At 39.0% G+C, this 25,927-nt stretch overlaps 1 protein-coding gene across 1 annotated transcript; it reads right to left on the bottom strand.

Moving 5' to 3' along the window:
* Nucleotides 1-5,954: 5,954 nt before the first annotated feature.
* Nucleotides 5,955-13,229, bottom strand: LOC310637769 (small ribosomal subunit protein eS10). The gene is made up of 6 exons (XM_083358296.1): nt 13,109-13,229; nt 11,900-12,049; nt 10,353-10,524; nt 7,248-7,325; nt 6,823-6,878; nt 5,955-6,057 (listed from the first exon to the last, which is right to left on the bottom strand). Exons 2-6 carry the CDS (start codon nt 12,047-12,049, stop codon nt 6,016-6,018), a joined length of 498 nt encoding a protein of 165 aa, XP_083214422.1. The 5' UTR covers nt 13,109-13,229; the 3' UTR covers nt 5,955-6,015.
* Between the last annotated feature and the right edge of the window lie 12,698 nt (nt 13,230-25,927).

The following is a 25,927-nucleotide window of genomic DNA, read 5'->3' as shown; positions in this document are numbered from 1 at the left end:
AGTAGTAAGCCAAAAAGCAAAAACAATGAGAGCAAAGAGAGAAGCCACGTTCCTAGCTCCCTCTTATGGCCACTGAAAAAACTTACACATCCATTGGCCAATTAGCACCTTACGTAACATCATGGTTTATATATTTCCAACCCAACCAGGTAGGCTATAACCATATGCCTAACAACTATTAAAAATACAGGGAGTGCAGAATTATTAGGCAAGTTGTATTTTTGAGGATTAATTTTATTATTGAACAACAACCATGTTCTCAATGAACTCAAAAAACTCATTAATATCAAAGCTGAATATTTTTGGAAGTAGTTTTTAGTTTGTTTTTAGTTGTAGCTATTTTAGGGGGATATTTGAGTGTGCAGGTGACTATTACTGTGCATAATTATTAGGCAACTTAACAAAAAACAAATATATACCCATTTCAATTATTTATTTTTACCAGTGAAACCAATATAACATCTCAACATTCACAAATATACATTTCTGACATTCAAAAACATAACAAAAACAAATCAGTGACCAATATAGCCACCTTTCTTTGCAAGGACACTCAAAAGCCTGCCATCCATGGATTCTGTCAGTGTTTTGATCTGTTCACCATCAACATTGCGTGCAGCAGCAACCACAGCCTCCCAGACACTGTTCAGAGAGGTGTACTGTTTCCCCTCCTTGTAAATCTCACATTTGATGATGGACCACAGGTTCTCAATGGGGTTCAGATCAGGTGAACAAGGAGGCCATGTCATTAGATTTCCTTCTTTTATACCCTTTCTTGCCAGCCACGCTGTGGAGTACTTGGACGCGTGTGATGGAGCATTGTCCTGCATGAAAATCATGTTTTTCTTGAAGGATGCAGACTTCTTCCTGTACCACTGCTTGAAGAAGGTGTCTTCCAGAAACTGGCAGTAGGACTGGGAGTTGAGCTTGACTCCATCCTCAACCCGAAAAGGCCCCACAAGCTCATCTTTGATGATACCAGCCCAAACCAGTACTCCACCTCCACCTTGCTGGCGTCTGAGTCGGACTGGAGCTCTCTGCCCTTTACCAATCCAGCCACAGGCCCATCCATCTGGCCCATCAAGACTCACTCTCATTTCATCAGTCCATAAAACCTTAGAAAAATCAGTCTTGAGATATTTCTTGGCCCAGTCTTGACGTTTCAGCTTGTGTGTCTTGTTCAGTGGTGGTCGTCTTTCAGCCTTTCTTACCTTGGCCATGTCTCTGAGTATTGCACACCTTGTGCTTTTGGGCACTCCAGTGATGTTGCAGCTCTGAAATATGGCCAAACTGGTGGCAAGTGGCATCTTGGCAGCTGCACGCTTGACTTTTCTCAGTTCATGGGCAGTTATTTTGCGCCTTGGTTTCTCCACACGCTTCTTGCGAGCCTGTTGACTATTTTGAATGAAACGCTTGATTGTTCGATGATCACGCTTCAGAAGCTTTGCAATTTTAAGAGTGCTGCATCCCTCTGCAAGATATCTCACTATTTTTTACTTTTCTGAGCCTGTCAAGTCCTTCTTTTGACCCATTTTGCCAAAGGAAAGGAAGTTGCCTAATAATTATGCACACCTGATACAGGGTGTTGATGTCATTAGACCACACCCCTTCTCATTACAGAGATGCACATCACCTAATATGCTTAATTGGTAGTAGGCTTTCGAGCCTATACAGCTTGGAGTAAGACAACATGCATAAAGAGGATGATGTGGTCAAAATACTCATTTGCCTAATAATTCTGCACTCCCTGTAGAACTATTGTTTTAACATTAGAAAGATTCAGTGATTCAATATAAATAGCTCAAAGAAATCAATACATCAAAGGAAAAATCCATCTGTTCCAAAACTGAGCTGTTGGCAATTATAGACAAATTTTGTGATACTGTATCTGAATATATACAGGTAGTTCTCCTTTGTGTTTAGCAACCATTCAGTTATGTAAATGATGAAAAAGTAACTTAACAACCAATCCTTGCATTTTCTATCTTTGCAGGTCTGTAAAGCAAAAGAAAGCTGAAACAAGAACATAATAGTTGCAGCTGCTTCCCTTAACTAAGTTGTAGATCCCAATTGTAGTCATTAAACTAGGACTACCTATAATTGAATAATTTGTCTAAAACTTACTATACAAGTAGTTTCTGACTTACAACCAATTATTTAGTGGCTGGTCAAAGTTAAAATGGCACTGAAAAAAGTGACTTATGACAAGTAATCACATTTACAATCAGCAGCATCCCCATGTTTGGGCCTTTGGAAATGCATGTATTTACAATGGCTGTGGCATCCCAAGGTCATGTGATTGCCATTTGCAACCTTCCCAAACAGCTTCCACCAAGTAAAGTCAATGGAGGAAGCTGGATTCACTTAATCCTATGATTCACTTAACAGCTACAGGGATTCACTTAACAAAAGCAGCAAAAAAAGCTGTAAAATTGAGCATGACTTACTTAATAACCACCACTTTGCTTTGCAACAGGAATTCTGGTACCAAATGAGGTTGTAAGTTGAGGACTACCTGTACTAAATTAAACTTGTTAGGAGAAAGCTGTCAAGTTTTGCAATAGTTATAACTCCCAGACTAACATCATATTTTGTCACTAGGCAATGTATTCTTTATGGGATTTCATATTCTGCTATTAGTTAGCCATTCATAATCCCAATGATTAGAAGAAGAAGTGGTTAAGTTGCAAAAGACATTAGACAAGTCATGCCCTGTTGAGTCAAGAGACATTTCTTTACCTAAACCCACAACCAGAATGACTTAGGGAGGACAAAGGAGGAGTGGGAGCAAGAGCAACTTTTGACTTCCTGCCAGCTTCCCCATCTTGTCTCCTTGAGGGAATCTGGCAGGGAGCATCAGAAATATCCCTTCCCTTTCCACCAAACAGGTTAAGTGGTTGCTGCTTAGTCAGGGAGGGAATGATGGATTGCAAGACGGGCTGGAATATTCAATGGAATATTGATGTATTGAAGATCATGTGACTGCACCAGCAGCAGCCAGTAGTACTGAAGCAACCACAACTTCCCCAAATTTCATTCTCTTGGGAGTCATGGGTCCCAGATTTGGAGGTATGCTGTAATTTAGCCTACTTGGGGTACCTTGGTCCAAACGTTGTTGCCCTATGATGCACTGTTTCACTAATGATGTTTTAATTGTATATAGATTATAAGCATTCAGCAGTTATTTTTAGGTTAAGATCAATTCCAGAAGCTACCGTATTTCAGCATTCAGCTTGCTGGTGTGTATGCTCATGACATGACATTCCTCCAGAAGCCACAGAAATCCTACAATAATCCTCTCCAGTGACTCAAATCATTTTTATAAAATATCTTGTAAACTTAAGAGTCAATGCAGTGATGCCTAAAAGTATAGATATAGCAGTGAGGAGTTTCAGGTTTAAGCTTCGTCAACCACTAAAATTCATTGGATGACTTTGAATGAATCACACTCAGCTTTTTTTCTCCTGTGCCATCAGCCAGCATTGATTCTTGCAATTGCTAGTCCCTGCAGTGTAGCCCAAGGTCATCCAGCTGGCTTCACGCCGAAGGGAGAACTAGAGGTTTCCCAGTTTTTAGCCTAACACCTTAACCACCACACCAAATTGGTTCACTCAGCTCAGCCTATCTCACTTGAATAATTAATGTACTAATAAAATTATGAAACTGAAGCCATGATTGGATTTGACAATTATTTGGAATATCTGAAAATTCCATAAGTCAAAAATAGCAACTGATGGAAACCAAATGGAACGTGTTACTATTTTTGGTACCAATAATTTAGTGCTTTTGAAGAAATTGGAAAAAAAATACCCACAAATATTTCACAAAAGAACTTTAGGTTGGTGCCCATCTCTATTTCTACATAAAGTAGAAATTATTAGGCCAAACAATTTAACACAAAGGTTCTGAAAAACTCTGCAAGACAAATTCAAATTTGCTTCCTCAATACGCACAATTTAAAATATATTTTTGATTATGTCCTGTTTACTTTTATTGGTCATTTTGTATAAAGCCTAGCACCTATATTTTCATTTTTCAAATAAAAAAATAAAGAAATGGAATAAGAGATTTCTTATTCTAGTATTTATGAATAATGTACAATATTAATAAATGCATTAGCAAAGGATATCACAAATATTCTGTAAAAAAAATAATGACCAGTTACATGGGATATTTCTAACTGTTGACACTTTATCATCATAATCTTCACCTGAATTCCAATGTATTTAATAGGCTGTATCTTCATCTAAAATTAAGCAAGAATATCAACAAATTAAATATAAAAATTATTAGCTCTGTTAAAAGGTAAAGGTAAAGGTTCCCCTGCACATGTGTGCTAGTCGTTTCCAACTCTAGGGGCCGGTGCTCATCTCCGTTTCAAAGCCGAAGAGACAGCGTTTGTCCGAGGACGTCTCCATGGTCATGTGGCCGGCATGACTAGACGCCAAAGGCCACGGAACGCTGTTACCTTCCCACCGTAGTGGTCCCTATTTTTCTACTTGCATTTTTACGTGCTTTCGAACTGCTAGGTTGGCAGAAGCTGGGACGAGTAACAGGCGCTCACTGTTACGCAGCACTTGGGATTCAACCCGCCAAACTGCTGACCATCTGATGGATCTACAATGTTTAAATTCAAAGTAGACTGATAAAATGTGTTATTTGAAATTATTGCTGGTGAGCAAGAGATTACTGAGTATCTCAGGACCTTTTTAATATCAGCAGTATTTTGCATATTGAGGTGTTTGGTTCTCCACAATAAGCCATTTGATAGTAAATAAATTTTTGGTTTTCAACCTACACATTCCATAAACTAAGGCTAAATCACCATATGCAATCAATAATGTTGAAAATGGGATTTTTGTTATGATCTTACCAAGTTACTAAAAATAAATTCAAGATTAGGGTTATGTGCATAATTACAATTGCAGAAATATTTTACACAGAATTGGCCATGCAGCAAACTGAATTTTTTTTCCAAATAGCACCATGAGCTTGAAGACTTAAATTCTTGCTCAATGTTAGACATAGCTGCTATGATTAAAAAATATCTAAAGTATATGTGTATATATAATTTGTATACTTACAAAATAAAATGTCTATGCCCATACTATACTATAAGGCACCTAAATTTCCATATCACTTCCATGAGACTAAGTCCAGCCACATGCTTCATCTGGATATAAGAGGCCATTAAGTACAACACATACATAAATTCCAATATTAACATCATTATTATTGAATGCTAGGTAGAATTTTTTCAACACTCTACTGGTAAAATGAATAGTGAGCTATAACACAGTTATAATGATTAATGGCTAGAACTGCACGTCAGAGAGTTCCCCAACATTTCATTTTCAGCAATTGTAACAGCTAGAACCAGGAAAAAGGTAGCTATTCAGTTTTGGAACTGGGACCAGATTTAAATCCTCACTTAACTTTAGAGCTAACTGGATGACTTTAGACCAACCACACACTTTCTTAAGCCCAACTTATTTCACCCTGGTTGCTGTTCCAATAATAAAACTAGATAAGTCCAACTTTCATGTGAGCCATCGTGGGCTCACAGATGGAAGATGCTGCAACATACTGTATTAACAACATAAATCAAAACTCCCAATGATATGAGTCCAGGAAACCAACATTTAGGGATCAGAGTAAACTATACACAGTTACTTAATTCATACAAATCACCATCTATTTCAACAAAGAGAATAATATCAGGGCACAAGACTGATGCTATATGGCTAGTAAGATCAGGAAATAACAGCTACTACAAAGTCTTAATCTAATTGAGGGCCTCCTTTGAACCCTTGAAAATTTGGAGTGTACCTTTGAGACAGCCAAGATTTCCCGTAAATCCATTTTTGGGCTATAACTCCCACATAAGAAAGCAAGGATTAGAATCTTGCAGCTTGCAAATGCATCACCATTTCAGCAAGTTAATTAAATGAGTCAAGAATAGTGATTTTTTTTCACATTTTTATTACACACAAGATGCAAATAACAGCAAGTTTTCTACTGAGGGGGTTGACCACGCCCACGTCCAAATCCACCTCTCTGTAAATTAAAAAGAAAACATTACAAGTTTGTTCCACAATTACTGCATGAGTCAAAGAAAAAGAGTGTTGACAAGACTTTAAAATAAACAAACTAGGAACAATAAAGTAGGGTAGTGATGCCACCATTCAAACTATTGGGCATTTGGACAAAAAGATTCTTTTCTATACCCCAGGTAGAAAAACTAAAGGGCAGGAGCAAAACATAAGTCATAGCTCAAATATTCGAAAGTATTTCTTTTAAATTTCAAGTACTTCAATCATGGTGCAATTTGGTCAATAACTAGCTAAATTAAACTTACTAATACCCCTCCAAGTAGCCCTCATATTATGCTTGCGAAAAGAAGGCAATTAAAGAGAGCCATAACTCAAAATGAAAAAGAAGCAATTCTATATTAGTAAATATTTTCTCTATTTAGTTGCTATTATTTGTATGATGAATGAAGCTCCCTAGGTGTACATCGTTACTGCTGAAACAAGCAAAAAATACACCCACAAACAGTATTTTACATTTACTGGCAATTAATATTTGGATCTACATTTCTACCTGTGTAGCTAATGATAATCTAAATTCTATTAACAGTAACATTTTTCATGCAACGAGATGTTTCCTCTAGGAAGGTGAATACGATTACATTCTCATTATTAATGCTTGATGGGATTTTGCATTACCTAATCATCATGCCATACTGTTCTTTCACTTTTATATTTAAACTGCCGCATATTTTTAGCATGCATTAAACACAGTAAAATACATTATACTTACAAATTGAAATTCAGTAGCTGATCCAGCACCAGCTTCTGCCTTTTTGTCTGCACCAGCTGATAGCAAAAAAGGTATTAAGGTAAGAATGACATATATGAAGATTCCTATTACATGTAGATGTGCCTAAAGTTTATTAGGATACTAGAAGTCCAGTACAACTTATAATCAGTTATGCAATTTTACTGAAGTCAGCATATATTCTTACCCTACCAAGTGTTCCTTTCCTTGCTTGTTAAGAACAAGAAAGCTCTGATGGAAACTCTTTTCAACAATAACACTGTCCTTCTAAGCTCAAAGTTTTTCCAAAGCACAACACAACTGAAAGGACAATTCTTCCTTTTGCAGAAGTTCATGGTCAGGACTACAGAACATAACAACAATGGCAAAAGCTAAGATATCTTTTCAGTTGAGCAATAAATACTTACGAGGAGCTGCACTTCTTCTATAGGTATCCCTATCAGCTTCTCCTCGTGTAAGACGAGCAGGACGTTCACCCTCTAAACCTAAAAATAAATTTAAAAAATCACAACTTAAGTCTGAAGGTGCAAAATTATGATTCAGCTAGCATTTACAATGAAACTGGATTCATTACTTTTGAAGACAAAAAAACCCCCCTGATAATATCAATTGTTTGGTAAAAGCCAAATAAATCAATCAGAACTAGATGCAAATATTGTATTTACATCTTCCATAGAAAAGGTATGTTTATGATTCATTGGAACCAATATGATGATTCTAGGCAATTGTTTTGTCCTCACATCAACTTCGTTGATTATTTTAAGTTGCCCAAAACCTATTCATTTCAGCTCTTTCTCTGCTTCTCCAGGGCAGGTATAAGAGAACACTAATAGCAGAACGGGTATGTATATGTGGTAAAGGAGAAGTCGAAGATATCTCACATGTTTTATTGTACTGTGTTATACTGAGTTTATAGGTCAGCATATATTCTCCCCTTATTAGAGAGATTGCCAGGGAGGTCAGACAATTTTCATGTAGGTTCTCTCCTCCAGGACTCGAACCCTTCTGCCACGCATGCAGTGGCAAAATTCTGTGTTGCTGCAATGTCCACAAGAAAAAAATTGGTTACAGAATTATAGCTGTCAACTTGTGCCAATTTTCTGGAGATATCTCTTAACAATTTTTGGAACATTATATTTACTCACATACTTATCAGTATAATAATAATAATAATTATTATTATTTTCACTCACATAAACTAGGGAGTGACCCTAACATTTTGAGAACATGTATTTTCTTAAGAGGGATGTTATTATTTACTATTAATGTCAGTACGATTTTTTTTAATATATTGTAAAAAGTGACATCTATTGCTGGTCTATGACCGTAATAAAGTTATATTCTGTTCTTCAGCTCTTTCTCCTATCCTGCCCATCCACTGTGGTCCAGCATTCTAAAAGCCAATCCTGTCAATCTAATTAGATAACTATCCATCATAATGCCACCTATAGTAATAAATTCAAACTGTGCCTATAGCTCACTCTGAATTAAATGAGAAATACATCCAAAGCTAATTAATAGAATCACATGCCAGTATCTAAACACTGCAAACAGGATTGAATTAGTCAGCATGTCCCATCAGGACCAAAATTCTGTCTTCATTAGGGAAGTGCTGTACAGGCAGTCCTCAACTTATAACAGTTGTGACCGTTCAAAGTTACAACGGCACCAAAAGTGACTTCTGACCATTTCTCACACTTCTGACCACTGCAGCCACCCTGTGGTCACATGATCAAAAATTGGAGTGACTCATATTTATGATGGTTGCAGGGTCCCTGGGTCATGTGATCACCTTTTCTGACCTTCTAACAAGCAATGCGAAAGTCAGATTCACTTAACAATTGTGGCAAGAAAGGTTGTCAAAAGGGGCACCTCACTTAACAAATGTCTTACTTAGCAACAGAAATTTTGGGCTCAATTGTGGTTATAAGTTGAGGACTGCCTACACTTCAAACACAAAGTCCAAAGGTGCTTCGGGGTGGGGATAGGCATGCACGCCACCCAACAGTACATCCTTTAAAAAAAACGGTGTCTTTTCCTCGGTTAACACAGTAGCCACATATTCCTAGGAAAACACATATTCAATTAAGGCACATTCACGTGATCTCTGAAACAGCTTGTGGCACACTATCAGTATCTTCTTACTTCAACAGTGTATCTCCCTGGGATAGTGCAGTTAATCATAAACCTTGGAAGGCATGGCTTCCTTCAAGAGGTGCCAATAAATGCAGAGGGCATATGTCATTCCAAGACAATTAACTGGCTTCAAATATGAAGTATAGCAGACCTCTAGTTTCTAACTGGTGAACCAGAATGTATTTTATTAAAAGGTGCATGATTTCAAATTTGTCACTCTTTATAACTTACTAACGTTTAAGAGGTCAATGAAAACTACGCCCCATTTCAAAATCATGTATTCTTACTGTTACAGACACAGTAATAAAATCCCCTTTTCAATTTAACTTATTCCTTTTATAACACTTTCATTTCACCTGGCAACCTAACCCATTTTAGAGCTATAATTCAGGTGAAAGTGAGATAACTTAAAACAAGTGGCTATAATACAAAAACCTGGAAAAAAGTATAGACATCTGTTCGCAAATTCTTAATAGCTAATGAGTCTTTTGAAACTGAAGCAGTACACAACTTAAATAGGAGACAGACAACCATTTCACTACCTGCCCTGAAAATTTAATTGAAGACTAAGTATCACTGATATAGAAATACTTCACACTTTACAAAATATTGTTCACGTACGTTGCTAGAATGCTCATGAACAATTCTCCGAGAAAGTGAATGTTAGTATATTTCCCTAATGAACTAATTTTTTTAAAAAAATAACTAATAGAAAGCTTGGTTGTCAGTATATATTTATTTATTTTAATTCCATTTATATCCTGCCCTTCTCCAAAGACTTGAACATAATCAAAACCAGAAGCAATTTGGACAAGACAGCACAATAATATAATATACTATACAATATACTAGCACAATAAGCACATGCTATTTTCTTTGTAAAGCAAGGATGAGCACTATGATGAGCACCAAAATGTTTGTGACTGCAGGCAGTCCTCAGGTAGCAACTGCAATTGGTTGCAGCAAAATGGTTGCTAAGAGAAACATTGCATGAAATTGTACACAAATTTATGTAGGTTGAATCTTACACCCTTCCCTGATTTCTTATAGTATCGTACTCACTTTTACTGAATGTGTAGTGCAAGCACTTAGCATTTTTGCTTTAGAAACAGATCTCAAGGATCATTTAAATTTTTGTTAACTTTTTTTACAACTTAAACAATGCATTAAAGAATATTTTAAATTGTTAATTAATGATTTATTATATGCTTTGAACTCTTAAGATGTGCAGTATAAATATTTAAGTAAAATTAAAGAACCCTTCCAAAATATTTCTTTCCTTGGCAATAAATACCAAATCCAGGGAAACGATGAAAAATTCACTAACAAATCAAAACTATCGAAGTGAAATTCTGAATTTCCAAAGCAAAACTCACCTTTGGGCCTGGGTCTGCCTGTTTCAGGACGGCTGCGGCGCAAAGTGGCAGGCACGATTTCAGGTGGTAGGTGGAGATAATCTCGCAGGTACTGGATGCCCTCATTGGTCAAATACCAGTAAAAATGCCTCCAGGCAAACTGTTCCTTCACATAGCCACGAGATTTCAGGGACTAGGAAGACACACTAATTAGTTGTTGGAGAAAAGAATAACATTTTAAAGATATAATTAAAGCTAACTAGGTTTCTATCCTGAACTGTTCAGCCATGTTTCTACACATCTTGTAAAATTATAAACAGATAATACTGTTCTTTCTTCTCTCTATATTCAAGAATTAGAAAAATACTGCTACTTCACCAAGTGCAACTTTTTCAAGCCTAGTCTGCTCTTAATCCCAACAAGAGCTAACAACAGAAAATATAGTATTTGCATGTTTAAAATCCCACTTCAGGATCAGCTTGTCATGGAGGATTAAGACAGTATTGTACCTCCTGGAATTATTTCTAGAGCACTACTTAAAATATAAAAGTCATGCCCTATTATTAACTTTTCTTTCTTAAAATGAAACATGTAGACTAAATGCCTGTGGCAATGCTAGGTATCCACAGGCATTTATTGAAAGATGGTTGTGGACGTAAACTTATGCGTATCTTTGTATGCAAATAATGCTGTGCTGGGGGCTGAGAACCCAGCAAAGGTAGTCTATACAAAGCAAGAAGGCCTAAACGTATTGACTGGGAAAATGAACAAGTTCCAATTGTACATAAATGGCAATATATAAAGCAAGAAGATAAATCTGTGGAATTTATCTGTGGAAGATAAATAGTGGAATGTTTTCTTTAAGCAGGAAAATAGAATTTTCAGTATTAGCAGAAACAAAGTTGGTAATTGTAGTCTGCAGGAAGGAATGTTTGTCAAAAAAAAAGCAAAAATGGCTATATGTAAGAGTATGTGCCCATTTTGCTATATAGAAGAGTAGGTTTGTCAGAAAAATATAAAAATAAGTTGAATTTAGTGGGAAGATGTATGTGTGGTAAAACAAGAAAAGGTAGGATCAAGAATGAATGGGTGCTGAATAAATGTGAATGTGATCAACACAAAAGTGAATTACCAGTACAAAATAAATATGCTGCAGTGATTTGGCCATAACAAGAATAAAAAGAGCAAAACATAAGACAAGAGTGACTATAATTGATAGCAATGGAAAGGCCAATAAAGTGGGGGTTTATGAAACTTATGAGCTTCTCAAGAGAATTTAAAAAGCAAAAGAGAATACAAGAAGAGTTTGCAAGGACAGGTAGGCACGGAGAGGTGTATTGAAGTGTTAGGTGTAAACCAGGGGTGTCAAACTGCCGGCCCGCGGGCCAGATGCATCATAGCAAAACCATGCCCACCCCATTGCTGGCAATGGCAAAAAATTCATGATACATCATGACACGTCACATGATGTTGCGAGTTTGACACCCTTGGTGTAAACTAACCAACTGCACCATTAAGGCAAAATCAAAGATCAATTTAACTTGCTGGTTAAGATAAGCATTATTTACCTGCATTGCTTTCATGACATGGAGGTTGGGCACATTTTTGTCGGCTAGTTCTGGATGCTTAGGCATGTGGACATCCTTCTTGGCTACCATCACACCCTCCTTAAAAAGGAGTTCATAGATTGCAATGCGATTTTTTTTAGGCATCAACATCTGTGGGAAATATAGGTTTTGTTGTCAACTGCAGTCCCTTCTCAGTTCAAAGTAGCACTAGTTGTCAAGAAACACTACACAGGTTAATACATTAGCTTATTGCTGTGCCAAAAAGGTAAAGGACATATTTGTGCATCTCAACCGCTACAAAATTAAAGAAAGAAACATCAGAGAAAAACTACCCATGTTAGCTCAAGATTATTTGTCCAATAGCCAGTATAATCTGCTGTAACTGGAGCGGTCTCAGGAAGACTGACCGCTTTTTATCATGTCCCATGTTTTAACCGGAAGTAGAAAGAATTAAATCTCAAATCACCAACACTCGAGACATATTTCCTTCTGAAAAAATAGCAATAACTAGAGCAGGGGTCTTCAAACTTGGCCCTTTTATGACTTGTGGACTTCAACTCCCAGAATTCCTCAGCCAGCGTGCCTGGCTGAGGAATTCTGGGAGTTGAAGTCCACAAGTCATAAAAGGGCCAAGTTTGAAGACCCCTGAACTAGAGGATAAGACATGAAAGTTCCACTGAAACTAGAAATGCTTGGCAGGTTCAATTCACAAAACATCAGGCGCGACAACAACATGCATCTCTTACAAATTCTAGCATGCGCTTGCACAGGGATCCATTCTCTTTCAAATTATTTGGTATAAAACGATAAGACCTCTAGTGAAGTCTTCACCTTTATACGTAACTTTTAACTTTTCTTAAAAAAAATTTATTTTACCGCAAACTGCAGACGGGCCTGCACTACTGAACAGCGTGTTCCAAAAAAAAAAAAAAAAGTTGCGATGCACGGGGCGAACTTTGCTACTCCTTATCCCAGAACCCCACAAACGTTCCCACGTTATCTCTACAGAAGACACGGCCTGGATAACTAAATTGCCCGCCTTCCAAAAAGCATCCCAATTTTTCTCAAGTCTCGATTCTCTCCGGGCAAATCGAGTGCGACGAAAGCAAAGAAGAGAGTGCCTAAGGGCGCCATGGAGGGGTACCGGACAGTGAAAATGTAGGATGCGGACGATGCGCGGAGGATAGACTAATAAGAGCCAGGCCTTACCGTGGCAGCGATCTCAGGACGAAGGCTGGAAAAGAAAGAGCATGCGCAATGCGATCTCTTCCTGCCTCAGAAGGACCTTTGTACTTAAAAGAGTCGGCTAGTCTAGTGCCTTTCAGCAAAGCCTCTAGTACTGTAATCGTTCAGCAAGAGCAGCAAACTTGGCCCTTTTATGACTTGTGGACTTCAACTCCCAGAATTCCTCAGCCAGCAAAGAAGTCCACAAGTCATAAAAGGGCCAAGTTTGAAGACCCCTGAGCAAGAGCGTCGAAATTAGCTATTAATTGTATTCAGAATGTTTAGTTTCATTTTGGGTAATTTTCTGGTGTCTCATTTTATATTTTATTTTGTTACCTAAATACCTGTAATTTATTTTTTTTTATTTTTTTATTTTTATTTTAATTCCGTTTATATCCCGCCCTTCTCCGAAGACTCAGGGCGGCTTACAAGCTTAGCAGTAGCCTTCATTCTATGTACATGCCTGCTTATTAGGGCTTTCACACACCCCCCCCAAGCGGCATTATTACAAAGCTTAATTGCCCCCAACAATCTGGGTCCTCATTTTACCTACCTCGGAAGGATGGAAGGCTGAGTCAACCTTGAGCCTGGTGGGATGCAAACCTGCACTAATTGCAGGCAGCTGGTGTTACTTAAGGAGGCATTAGCCCACTGCTCCACCAAGGCTCCACCAACCGAGGGATGATGCTGCGCATAGCGACCTTTACATAACTTGTGCATTTTACTGCATTACACATTTCTGTTTCTTTGTCCACTGTGTGCTTAGTGTCTTATGAGCTGCCCACCAATAAACCAAATAAGTGTCTAGTCCAGCTTTCTACTCTTTGCGGTGGAAATGACTATGAAGTGGTACGAGCAGAACATAACTACCCATATTTCCTGCCTAATGATAATGAGACACATTGTTTCCAATGGTGGGATTCAAATATGTGAAGATAAGTGTGGATGCCATTTCCTGAAGTCCATTCTGGGCCTAGGCAACAGAAAATTAGCTACCAGTTCTGCCAAAGTAGTGCGAGCCAGCTGAATCCCACCACTGATTGTTTCTGACAATTGGAGGAAATACTGTATATAGCCATAATTCAGGGGTGTCAAACGCAGCATACAGGCCAGATGCGTCATGCGCAGGCCACACCTACCCCGGCTCTGCAAAATGTTGTGATACATCACGATATGTCACGTGACGTGATCGAGTTTGACACCCATGCCATAGTTGATAAATTGAGTTAACACAGTTTGATTTTCTAGGCTTAACTCAAAACATGACAGGTTTGAGAAGCCCATAAACAAATTAAATAGTATTGGCTTTGGGCCCTTCCCAATGGATGAACTCTGTATCATCAGCTGTTCTGTTTAGAATAAAACCATATTATCTGCATCTGCATAATATTCCAGGTTAAAATAAGGTCAGCTAGTTTGTGTTTGAGTGTGTGTATAATAGATAACCAAGAAAAACAAAGGCTCATAAAATAAATTGATTCAGAGTTGCCCCTTGAGACATAAATGATCAGACTCAAATTATCAAATTTTGAGTACATTATGCAACAACCAGATCCCTTGTGAAATCCATAATGCTGGGAAAGAAGAAAGGAAAGAGAAGAAATGAACAACTTCTTGACTATACATAATTAATGTCATACATATACAATCATACTCCATCATGAATTTGTATCTAATACTATAAATGTACAGTACATGGAAACCATGAATGTCAACTGAGAGCAGTGACGGACTAAATACAAGCTGAGTTTTGACAGCTGGGGGAAGAAATAATTACACTTGCATAGGGTTGTGGTTTGGGTTAAACTTGACACTTAAAACATGTTAAACATGGGCACATCTATTCCTTTTCAAGCATCTAACTTTCTACCAGAGATTACCCTTTATGTTTAAACAGGGTTATCAGATCTGGGCTAAAAACATCAAGATAATAGATAGCAAAAATATACAGAAAATTTTAACTCTTTACTTATTTATGGATATTTGTAGCCCAGAATCATTCTAGTAAATTAGAACATTTTTAAAAATTCAGACTTTGAGGCAATTTCCTCACTTGCAAATTATAATATCTTATAGCAATATCCAAGGTCTGGGGAGTGGGAGGTCAAGTAATCAAGATGACAATTGTAATAGCAATAGCACTTAGACCAGCCTTTGTGGCTTGGTGGCCCAGCTGGGGGGAGAGGGGAATGCCCGGTTGAGCTTGTGCAACTCATGTGAGTGGCAGGCCAGCATTCACATGCAGCGCAACTATTTGAGTTACGCATATGCTGCGGCCCGGTTCCCATCCCCCCCCCAGCCATTTGAGCTGCAGTGTGCTAGCTGTGACCGAACGCCTGCGTGCCCACCCACCACTTGTACAAGTTGAGCTGTGTGTGCACATGCACGCTGCCCTGCCGTTCATGCAGTCCAGTTGCAAATAGGCCGTGGCCCAGTAGTTCGGGACCCCTGACTTAGATTTATATACTGCTTCACAGTGCTTTACAGCCCTTTCTAAGTGATTTACAGAGTCAGCATATTGCCCCCAACAATCTGGGTCCTTATTTTACCGACCTTGGTAGGATGGAAGACTGAGTCAACTTTAAGCAGTGTGTTTTTTTTCTTTAAAAAAAGGTGCCAGAACTCTCATCTTGGCGGGTGCAGGAGGTGGGGGGGTGGTGCTGCTGTGGTGGGCTGTCCCCCGAGGCCGGAGCCGGCGCACCTGGTGCTGTGGGAGCAGTGGAGCCTGCTGTATACGGTGGGACTGTGCAAGCTACATTAATTGAACACATGGCACACATCACAAATCAGATTCCTCTTTAATGCACTATTCCTTTGCATGACCGTAGGACATTGAGAAACGCAATTACGTTCTTAGGCTTCCAAAGCATTCTTCCTTATCTTCCTGGTACATTGATCACCATAAAAATACTCAAGGTCTCTTGGCATAAGAATAAGTATGGTATTTAAGGAACGCAATAGAAAGCATTCACAATGCACAATGTATTTAAATTTCATTTTGTTTGAGGCAACTTCTTATAAAAGAATTGCCTTTAATTTGTTTTAATAAAATAATTTAAATCAATTTTTCACTTGATTTCAATATAATTAAATGAATTATATTGGTTGACAATGAGATTTTTTTTAGTACAATTGCCAAATGGAATAAACTGGTTTTAGGTATATGTGTGCACTAATTATTTCAACACCAATACATTTTATTAACATATTCTAAATGTAAATGAATGCAAATGCAAATTATACAATTTTTGTGCAAAAATAAAACAAAATAACAGATTTAAGAGCTGTTATCATTAGTTATCCTTAGATAAAAATAATTCCATCTTCCAAAACTTTGTTATACTGTATTTAACGAACAGATGCTTTGGGATTAAAAAAAAAGACTGACTACATTTGATCATGTATCACCATGGCATTAAAACAAAATTCAAACAGTGTATGAAAAATAAAGGTTCCCTAAACATCTGCTGGCTATATCCATACATTTTCCTTGATAGCACTCTTGCTTTCTTTTTAGCGTTTTTTTCAACTTCCCAGCTTAAAAAAGGCGAGGCGTCCAGCACCAGAAGCTGAAAGTTTGTTTAAGCAGGTTGCTAGGTAACCTGTTCACACTCGGCCCTTCTTACCCTCCCACTTTTGAATTAGCCCGTACAGAACGTGTTTCCTTCAGTTTGAGCCATCTGAAGGCCCATCGCTGCATTGCATTCTGCTGCTCTGCTGTCTGGCTGCCTCGTTGGCATGCTGCTGAGGAGAATTTGGCTCTCCAGAACAGTTTCCTTCAGCTTTGTGTGTGTGTGTGTGTGTGTGTGTGTGTGTGTGTGTGTGCGCGCGTGTGTGTGTGCAAAAAAAGGTGCCGGAACGCCGTTCTGAGCGTTCTATGGGAAAAAAAGCCCTGAGCAGTGAGAATCAAACTGCTGGTAATCAGCAGTCAGCAGAATTAACTGCAATATTGCATTCTAATCACTGTGCCACCACAGCTAATGGTGCAATTAAAGCATTACCCAGCATATTTGTCAGTGGTGGGATTCAAATATATGAACAACCGGTTCTCTGTGTAGATGCCGCTTCCAGAAGTTCGTTCTGGGCTTGGGCAACAAAAAATTAGCTGCCGGTTCTGCCGAAGTGGTGCGAACCGGCTGAATCCCACCACTTATATTTGTATATGCCAGACAAAAGGGTGGGGCTTTGATTTAATCTTTGCCTTCATTATCTTGACTTTTTTGACACACATGCACACACATACACAAGGTTGTCTTATACAAGGTTACCAGTTTTGGGCTGCAAAACCTAAGATTATATAAATCACAGTCCTTACTGCTATCTATTCATATTTTGGCAACCCAGATCCAATACATCTAGCCTCTCCCATAATAAAATCAGTATACAGTACAGCTATTGTGTACAAATTCCTTGTCATTGAAATAGTGAAAAATCTATTTTTTACTCATTTGGAGCAGAGCCATTTTTCTGAAATACTATAGGGTTTCCTGTCTGAGCAGGGGGTTGGACTAGATGACATCCAAGGTCCCTTCCAACTTTTTATTATTATTATTATTATTATTATTATTATTATTATTATTATTATTATTATTATTATTATCGTCATCATCATCATTATCATTTACAACAAAGTACAGTGGGTATGTGTGGAAGCCAATTTCATGAACATGTGTTATGTAAAAACTGTGAGTAATTTTCATGCCACGGTTAATAAAATTTAAGGAGGAATCCAGTGGTTGAATGAGTGTATAGAAGCTAAAAACCCTAAAGAGACACCAACACCAATAATAAGACAGTTCTGTCTGGCTTGAAGACCCAACACAAAACAGAAATAGGTAGCTTAACTGTGAGAAGGAAAGAGGAGAATAAACAATAGTTCCTGAAAAAAACAAGTTATACTATTATACTAAAAGTAGGAACCCTTCCTGAAAAGAAGTAAAAGATTTGATCTCTTACAAAGCCTTAGGAAGATTTTGCTTCCCATCCCTCCCTCTGGTGTATCCCTCTGGAATGGCTAAGGGAAAAATTCTTCAGAGGGATTGTTCTCATAAGAGTCTGCTTCCTTTCTGTGCATCCTAGCAGAATGAGCTCTTGACAAACTAGAATAGTTTAGACTACTGAACTGAATAACAAGGTAGTTCTCAACTTATGACCATAGCTGAACCACTCTCTTAAGTTGTGGAGTTACCACATAACTGACCACATCTGATTTTACAACCTTTTCGTGACAATTGTAAAGCAGTTACCATGGTTATTAATCATATATCCTGATTGTTAAGTGAATCAGATTTCCCCAATGGGGATTTTGCGTGTGTGTGTGTGTGTGTGTGTGTGTGTGTGTGTGTGTGTATTGGAAATTGGAAGTACATGCCAGAAATTGGCAAAAAAGCCAAAAATCAGTTATGTGATTGTGGAACGCTGTAAATGGCTGCAAATGCAAGCCAATTGCCAAATGCCCCAAATGCAATCACTGATCATGGAGTGTATGTGGCCATTAGAACTTTGAAAACAGGGCATAAAGTAGCTTTGTGGGGGTCCGGTGTAACTGCCACAGGTCACTAAATAGCCAGTCATTAAGCAAAGACTGCCTGTATTTAAGTATTTTTTTTTCCTTCTGCAGCAAAACTTTTATAAATTAGCATACATTAAGAAGACCACTGGGAGGCAGCAGACTTCTTAAAATAATATTTTAGATGCTAGCACTTTTCACTGAGAAGGGCATCAAAATTCTTGAAAGGCAATTCTGAAACAAAATACTGTATATGATCTTTCAGCTACTCTACACTTTTGTGTCTTGCTAGTTTCACTGGGCAAAAGTGGTTGGAAGGGCTGTGCATTCTTTGAAAATGATTTGGTGGCTCCCATTGTCAAGGTAAAAATCACCTTTGTAGAGGGCGACGGACCGTGCTTCGGAGAATGCATGATACACTTGCAGGAAGGCAAGAAAAACACGACGCATAATCTTACTAAATACCTTTTACTTACAAAAAATAAAAACTAAATATATATTATACAGAGCTAGCTCACTACATCTTAACGTAACAGACAGTAACAGCAAAGTGAAGAAAAACAATACAGATAATAACTCTGGGAACTTCTTCTAGACATGCGCACTAAACAGACTGAAACCATAACATAGCTAGTCATATGGGATTCACTATGGTTACCAGATAAGTTATCACAACAGGTGCAGAGAACAGGGGAAATGTACAGTTAGAAATGAACTTTTCTGACGAACAAAAAAAAAAAACGTGCAGTGACATTCCCCTTCTTTCGTCAGCAAAGTGAAGACTCAGGTAAGGCACATCTTCTCACGCAGATACTCATGCTGGGCTGTAGGAAGTGGTTTGTTCAGCATGTCAGCAATTTGATCACGTGTAGGCACATACTGTAACGTCACAAAACCTTGTTTAACCAGTTGCCTTATGTTTTGATATCGGATGTCAATGTGTCTGGACCTTGAACCTGTAAAACGTGTTTCAGAAATATAAACCACAGATTCATTATCTTCCATTACTGTGATTGGTCGAATCGGATGTGTCCAGATATCTGTGACTAAAGCATCAAACCAGGTTAAAGAATTGCATGCATCAGACACACAAGCATACTCAGCTTCTGTAGAGGAACAAGAAACAAAATTCTGTTTACGCACATGCCAGTAAACAGGACATCCATTTAAAAACATCATGTAACCTGATGTACTTTTCCGTGACTTCTTATCACTTGCCCAATCTGAATCTGCAAAACAACATAACTCTGCATAGTCAGTATGTGTGGGTTCCAACAACAACTTCATGTCTTTGGTGTGTTTTAGATACCTCAATAACCTTTTAACACATGTCCAATGAAACTGTTTTGCCTTGCCTACGTGTCGTGATAAAAGATTAACACTAAGTGCAATGTCGGGTCTAGTCCAACTACTAATATACAGCAGCGACCCAATGACTGAGCGATAAAGTGTTTGATCCTCGAACTCAGGACTTGGTTCATGTGCCAAAATATGAAAGTCAGTTTGCATGGGTATACTCACAGGCTTAGCGTCCTCCATGTTACAGTGATGTAACAGTTGTTCAATCTTCTCTTCTTGTGTGAGACTAAACCCCTTCTGAGTTTTGGCAATTTGAACACCTAAATAAGTGTTAATACACCCTAAAGACTTCAATGTGAAAAACTTTTGTAAAGCTTTAGCAAAAACCTCACTCATCTGCTTATTTGGACCAATATAAACAATATCATCGACATAAACAAGAATTATCTCATACCTATTACCGGATCTTTTGGTAAACACGCATTCATCTGTTTCGGACTTAATAAAGCCCATTGAATTTAGTTTGTCAGAAAGACATAAGTACCACATTAAACCAGACTGTTTCAGACTATAAAGACTTTTGTGTAGAAACCAGGTATCCCCTTCTTGCTGTCTGAAACCTGGAGGACCTTTGACGTAGATGTCTTCATCAAGATCAGCGTGAAGATAAGCCGTTTCAACATCGAACTGGAAAACCTCTAGGCCAAGGATAGTTGCAGTGGCTAAAGCAATTTTCACACTTTCAGTCCGCACTGTGGGTGAGTATGTATTTGTATAGTCCTCAGGATAACGTTGAGCAAAACCCTGGGCTACGAGTCTGGCCTTGTACAACGACTCACCATTCGGCTTCTTTTTGATCCTGTAGACCCATCGAGTACCAATAACTTTCTTGTTTGCTGGAGGGCTTGCAGGTGTAAACACTTGGAGTTTTCTTAAACCGTCCATTTCAGCCTGCATTGCCCCAAACCATTTATCTTGTTCTGATTCAGGGAGATGTTTGATCTGTGTGAACTTCTCAGGTGGAAGTGTAACATTACAAATCAAAGGTACAGGTGTTTTTGTTACTTGCCACGAATACCGTTTTGGAGGGATTCCCTTTGTGGACCTCTTGGAACGTCTCGGGCCAACCGTCCATTCTTCTTCTGTGTCGTCCTCGTCTTCATCGTCGCCAGCAGCAACATCGGCGGCTTGCGAAGACGGAACAGTAGGTTGAGAAGAACTCGTGGAAGGAACATTCTCCTGTGATTCTTGATCAGGTTGTGTGGCATCAGCAACATCATCTCTAGGAAAATAAACTCCAGGATCGTTAGAATGAATCCTGGACCAGTCCGCATCTTCCTCAAAAGTAGCAGATTGTGAAACCACAATAACATGATGAGAGTCAATGTATTTGCTCCATTTTGAATTATCATCAATGCCCATAAATCTCATCCTTTTTGCTGCAGGACCCCCTTTCTTTCTTTGGGCTAAAGGAATATTCACCATAGCATAGGAACCAAAAATATGGAGATGTGAGAGATCAGGCTTGTGTCCATACAACTTGAAATAAGGGGTCTGATTTATCACACTACTCCAAGTACGGTTGATGATATGGTTAGCATATTTGATAGCTTCACCCCAGTATGGAAGACTGAGGTTAGCATCTTCAAGGAGGCAACGCATCATGGTTTGCAGAACTCCATTTCTGCGTTCTGCCACCCCATTTTCAGCTGGAGTATAAGGAGCAGATGTCTGATGTACTATCCCATTCTTACGCATCCAGTCCTGGAAACGCTGAGACATGAATTCAGCACCGCGATCACTCTGGATTCTGGCAATGTTGACCTCGAATTGGGTATAGACAAGACTAGCAAAGTCTTTAAAGATCTGAAAGGTCTCAGATTTTTCTTTCATAGGATATACATATCCATATCTAGAATAATTGTCAACGATTGTCAAGAAATATCTTTTACCACCAAGTGTTGGTGCAAAAGGACCAACTATGTCAGTGTGTACCAAATCAAAAATGCGTGTTGACAGGCGTGTAGCGCGTTTTGGAATTGCTGCTGCCTTGGATTTGGCTTTCTTGCAGACAGCACAGTCCAAGAACACCTTACACCCCTTTAGATCCAAACCTCTTGCGAACTCTGGCATCTTCTTCAGAACACGGAAACTGGCATGACCCAATCTTCTGTGCCACTTATGGATACACCTGGAATGCAAAGGTTTACCTGTTAGTGAATTCTCAACTTTAGCATTTTTATTAGGAACCCCAGGCTTGCTGTGAGCAACCTGTGTCTTTTTTGTATTTTTATTATCTTTAGGAACCTTTGGAGTAGCAACAGGATCTCTCTCTGAGACGTCTCTCTCTGGGCCTGTGCTCTTTGGAACGTGTATACTTGCCTGCTCTTGCTGCTTAGGCTTTGGTTTTAAGTAATAAACACCACCAATCAACATGGTTTCAGCAACAATATCTCCATCTTTGACTATATAACTTGCTTTTTCAAGATGGTGGACCTGAAAATGAGAAAACCTAGACAAATGACTCTGACTAAGCAAATTACTACTGGCAGATGGAACATAGTAAACATTTGGAATGAGAGCATCAAGCTCTTCAATGTAGACAGTTCCTTTTCCCAAGACCTGAACAGGATGATTGGAAAAAGAGTAAAGTTCACGAAGTTCAGGTTCAGGCTCGTGCATCTCAGTGTAAAGCTCTTTTCTGTAGGTAACATGTAATGCTGCTCCACTGTCCAAAGTCCAAAGAAGTCGTCTGTCGTACTCTGGTTGAGGCTGTGGATCGTTGGTCACAACCAATGTGGCAAGTGGAGCTTGTGGATCACGCCTGGAACCACGACCACGACCTTGTCGTCCGCCTCTACCTCTGCCTCCTCTGGAATCTGTTCCTCTGGGCTGGTATGTGACGGGCGCTGGAACTCGTTGGGGACAATCCCGGGTGGCATGTCCCACACGATTGCAGATGTAGCATCTTGGCATCCTTGGAACGTAGGTCCTTCCACGGAAGGCACGCCTCGCTGAAGCTCTTGATGCAGGTGGTTCCCTTAAATGTGGCGCAGCTTGCATAACTGCCTCTTCTTCGGCTAAGATCCTGCATACATGATCCACTGTGCGTTGAGCAATAGGCACTTGATTAATCTTGGAAATAGCATCTTTCCACTCATGATTCAAAGAATTGATGATAATGCTGATCATTTGAAAATCATCAATAGGATAGCCTTTTTCACCCAGTTCTTTTCTTATTCCTTTCATTTTAGTTAAGTGTTCTCCAATATGTTCACCAGGTTTTAATCTGGAACCATGGAACTCAGACAAAAGCAAACATGTAGACTCAATTGATGTAGGCCGATAACATGCCTCTAACTGAGTCCAAATTTGTTGGGCAGTTGCATCTTGTGAAAACGTGAGCTGCAATTCAATGTCCATTGACATCAATAATGTTGTGCATGCTCTATTATCCAAGTCCCATATGTCAGGAGTCCATGGCTGGGCAGGAGGATTAAACACCATCATGTGAGTACCTTCTCTGCGTAACAAAAGTCCAACCTCACTGACCCATGCCCTGTAATTCTGTCCTGACTTCTTTAATTTTGAATCACCAGCCAGTGGTACAATGGAAGGTGTTTGATGAGGAAAATACAATTGAGGTACTGGCTGTGCAGGTTGTGCAATCCGACCATAACCTGCAGGGGGCACCAGTGGCGTCTGTGCCTGGACATGCGGCAGTTGCATTGAAGCTGCCGGTAGTCTTGGTGCTGGCTGTGACTGTCTTTGAGCTGCTATTCCACCCTGGCCAGCAGGAGGCGCTGGCGCTGGGACTGGTGCATTAGCATAATCTGCAGATGACTCTGGCCTTCGCATATAAGAACCCGGTGGCAATTGCATGTGGGCTACATATGGCTGTGCTCTGCCAGGTAGAGGGGCTTGCATAGAAGCAATATTAACAGGAGAAGCAATAGTAACAGGAATCCTAGCACCATCAGGGACTGGAGCCTCAGATGATGGCAGAAATCTTGTATCTCTGAGCAAAGACTCCTCCATAGACAATTGCGAGAGTGAGAGCTCCAATTTATGTCTTAATGCAGCTTCACCAGTAGATGGTGCTATAACATTTGCTTCAGGCATCACTGTGGCTCTGTATGTCCTTTGGGACAGCCCATAATCATGTGACATAGGAGCCTCCGGTTCCCATTCGTCTTGCATGACACTCAATGATGGGCGTGACTTTAGCTTTGGGGAAGAAGGAGGCAATATGGCTTCTCCTTGTGGGTGTGGCAATATGGCCGGTTCATGCTCATAATTCCTTTCATATTGCTGAACCATTGACACATATTTCTTTGCCTGCTGCAAATGCCTTTCAAAAACCCCAATTAGTTCACAGTAGCCTTGCATAGCCCTATCTCGCATAGTTTGCTTGGGGCTTGAAGGAGCAGAAGGAATTTTCTTCGGCTGGACTTTAAGTTTCACTCCAAGCCTTTGAAATTCATCGTGAGCCCCTGGAGTGTGAACATTTTCAAAAGCAGCTGCCAGGGAGCTTGGAAAAATAGAAAAAGGAGTGACTGACCTTGCATCGTGGACAGGAGCAGGCGCGTCTTCTCCAAGGCGTGTGGCCGAAGCTATCGGAGTTCTTAAGGTCGAAGGGATCTGCCCCACAGAAAGACTCCTTTCCAGCCGTGGCTTCCTTCCTGACATGTTTCAGCAGTTAATCACCGCTGCCTCACTAGCACTAACTAACTGATAACAGCCGCAGAAACATGCTTCTCCAAAAACATAAATCAAACTATCCTCGATACCAAAATGTCAAGGTAAAAATCACCTTTGTAGAGGGCGACGGACCGTGCTTCGGAGAATGCATGATACACTTGCAGGAAGGCAAGAAAAACACGACGCATAATCTTACTAAATACCTTTTACTTACAAAAAATAAAAACTAAATATATATTATACAGAGCTAGCTCACTACATCTTAACGTAACAGACAGTAACAGCAAAGTGAAGAAAAACAATACAGATAATAACTCTGGGAACTTCTTCTAGACATGCGCACTAAACAGACTGAAACCATAACATAGCTAGTCATATGGGATTCACTATGGTTACCAGATAAGTTATCACAACAGGTGCAGAGAACAGGGGAAATGTACAGTTAGAAATGAACTTTTCTGACGAACAAAAAAAAAAAACGTGCAGTGACACCCATCTCTTACAACAGCTTACTCTCCTCACTAGGCATTCCCACTTTTGTGGGGAAAGCCATTCCTCAATATTAGATCTTCTGCCTGTTAGGTGCCTCAGCTCCCACATTTCCTTGTTTTTGCTGCTGAAACATATGACATCTTGTAGATATTGCTCATTGTATAAAGTCCTAATTTATATCATTCTTGTGTGGTTTTTTTTTAGAAAATAAAGTTTCTGGAACTCTAGATTTTGATTTCAGAATAAATAGTGAGTATTTCTGTTTACTTATTAATTGGGCTTCTTGCTAACTACCTCAAAAACTACAACATAAATTTTGCATGGTATACTATTATTTTTATTATATTTCTACACTGCCCACCTAAATAACTATTGGTGGTTTACAATAAAGACATCAAAAGTGGTATAAAAGCATAAAAAGCATAAACAAAATGGAGTTAAGAACAAAGATAAAATTAAAACTAAAGTATTAAAAGATTTTAAAAGGGCCAACCAAAATTCTCAGTCCATTTTCTCATACATTCTTTAAACTGTTCTTCTTCTGTTTAAATTTCAACACAAATTTATGTTTTAGCAATTACATGTTCATCATCACTGCACAGCTACAGTTCATATTTTCTTACTTTGCTCCATACCATAAATCTTTTTGTCCATTTTGAATCTTTCTGATAACTGTAAATAAGGAAATCACTGAAAACAGTATTCTTCCGTTAGGAATTGCTCTCTTGATTTAATTTTAAATTTCCCTTGCTTGTTTTCCAATAATTCCAGATCATCAACTAGTTGTCTTTGTCTGCTGTTTC

The sequence above is a fragment of the Vipera ursinii genome, assembly GCF_947247035.1.
Source record: "Vipera ursinii genome assembly, chromosome: 3".
NCBI classification, from domain to species: Eukaryota; Metazoa; Chordata; class Lepidosauria; order Squamata; family Viperidae; genus Vipera; species Vipera ursinii.
Note: the sequence above shows the minus strand (reverse complement) of the source record. Positions and strands in the feature narration are given on the sequence as shown.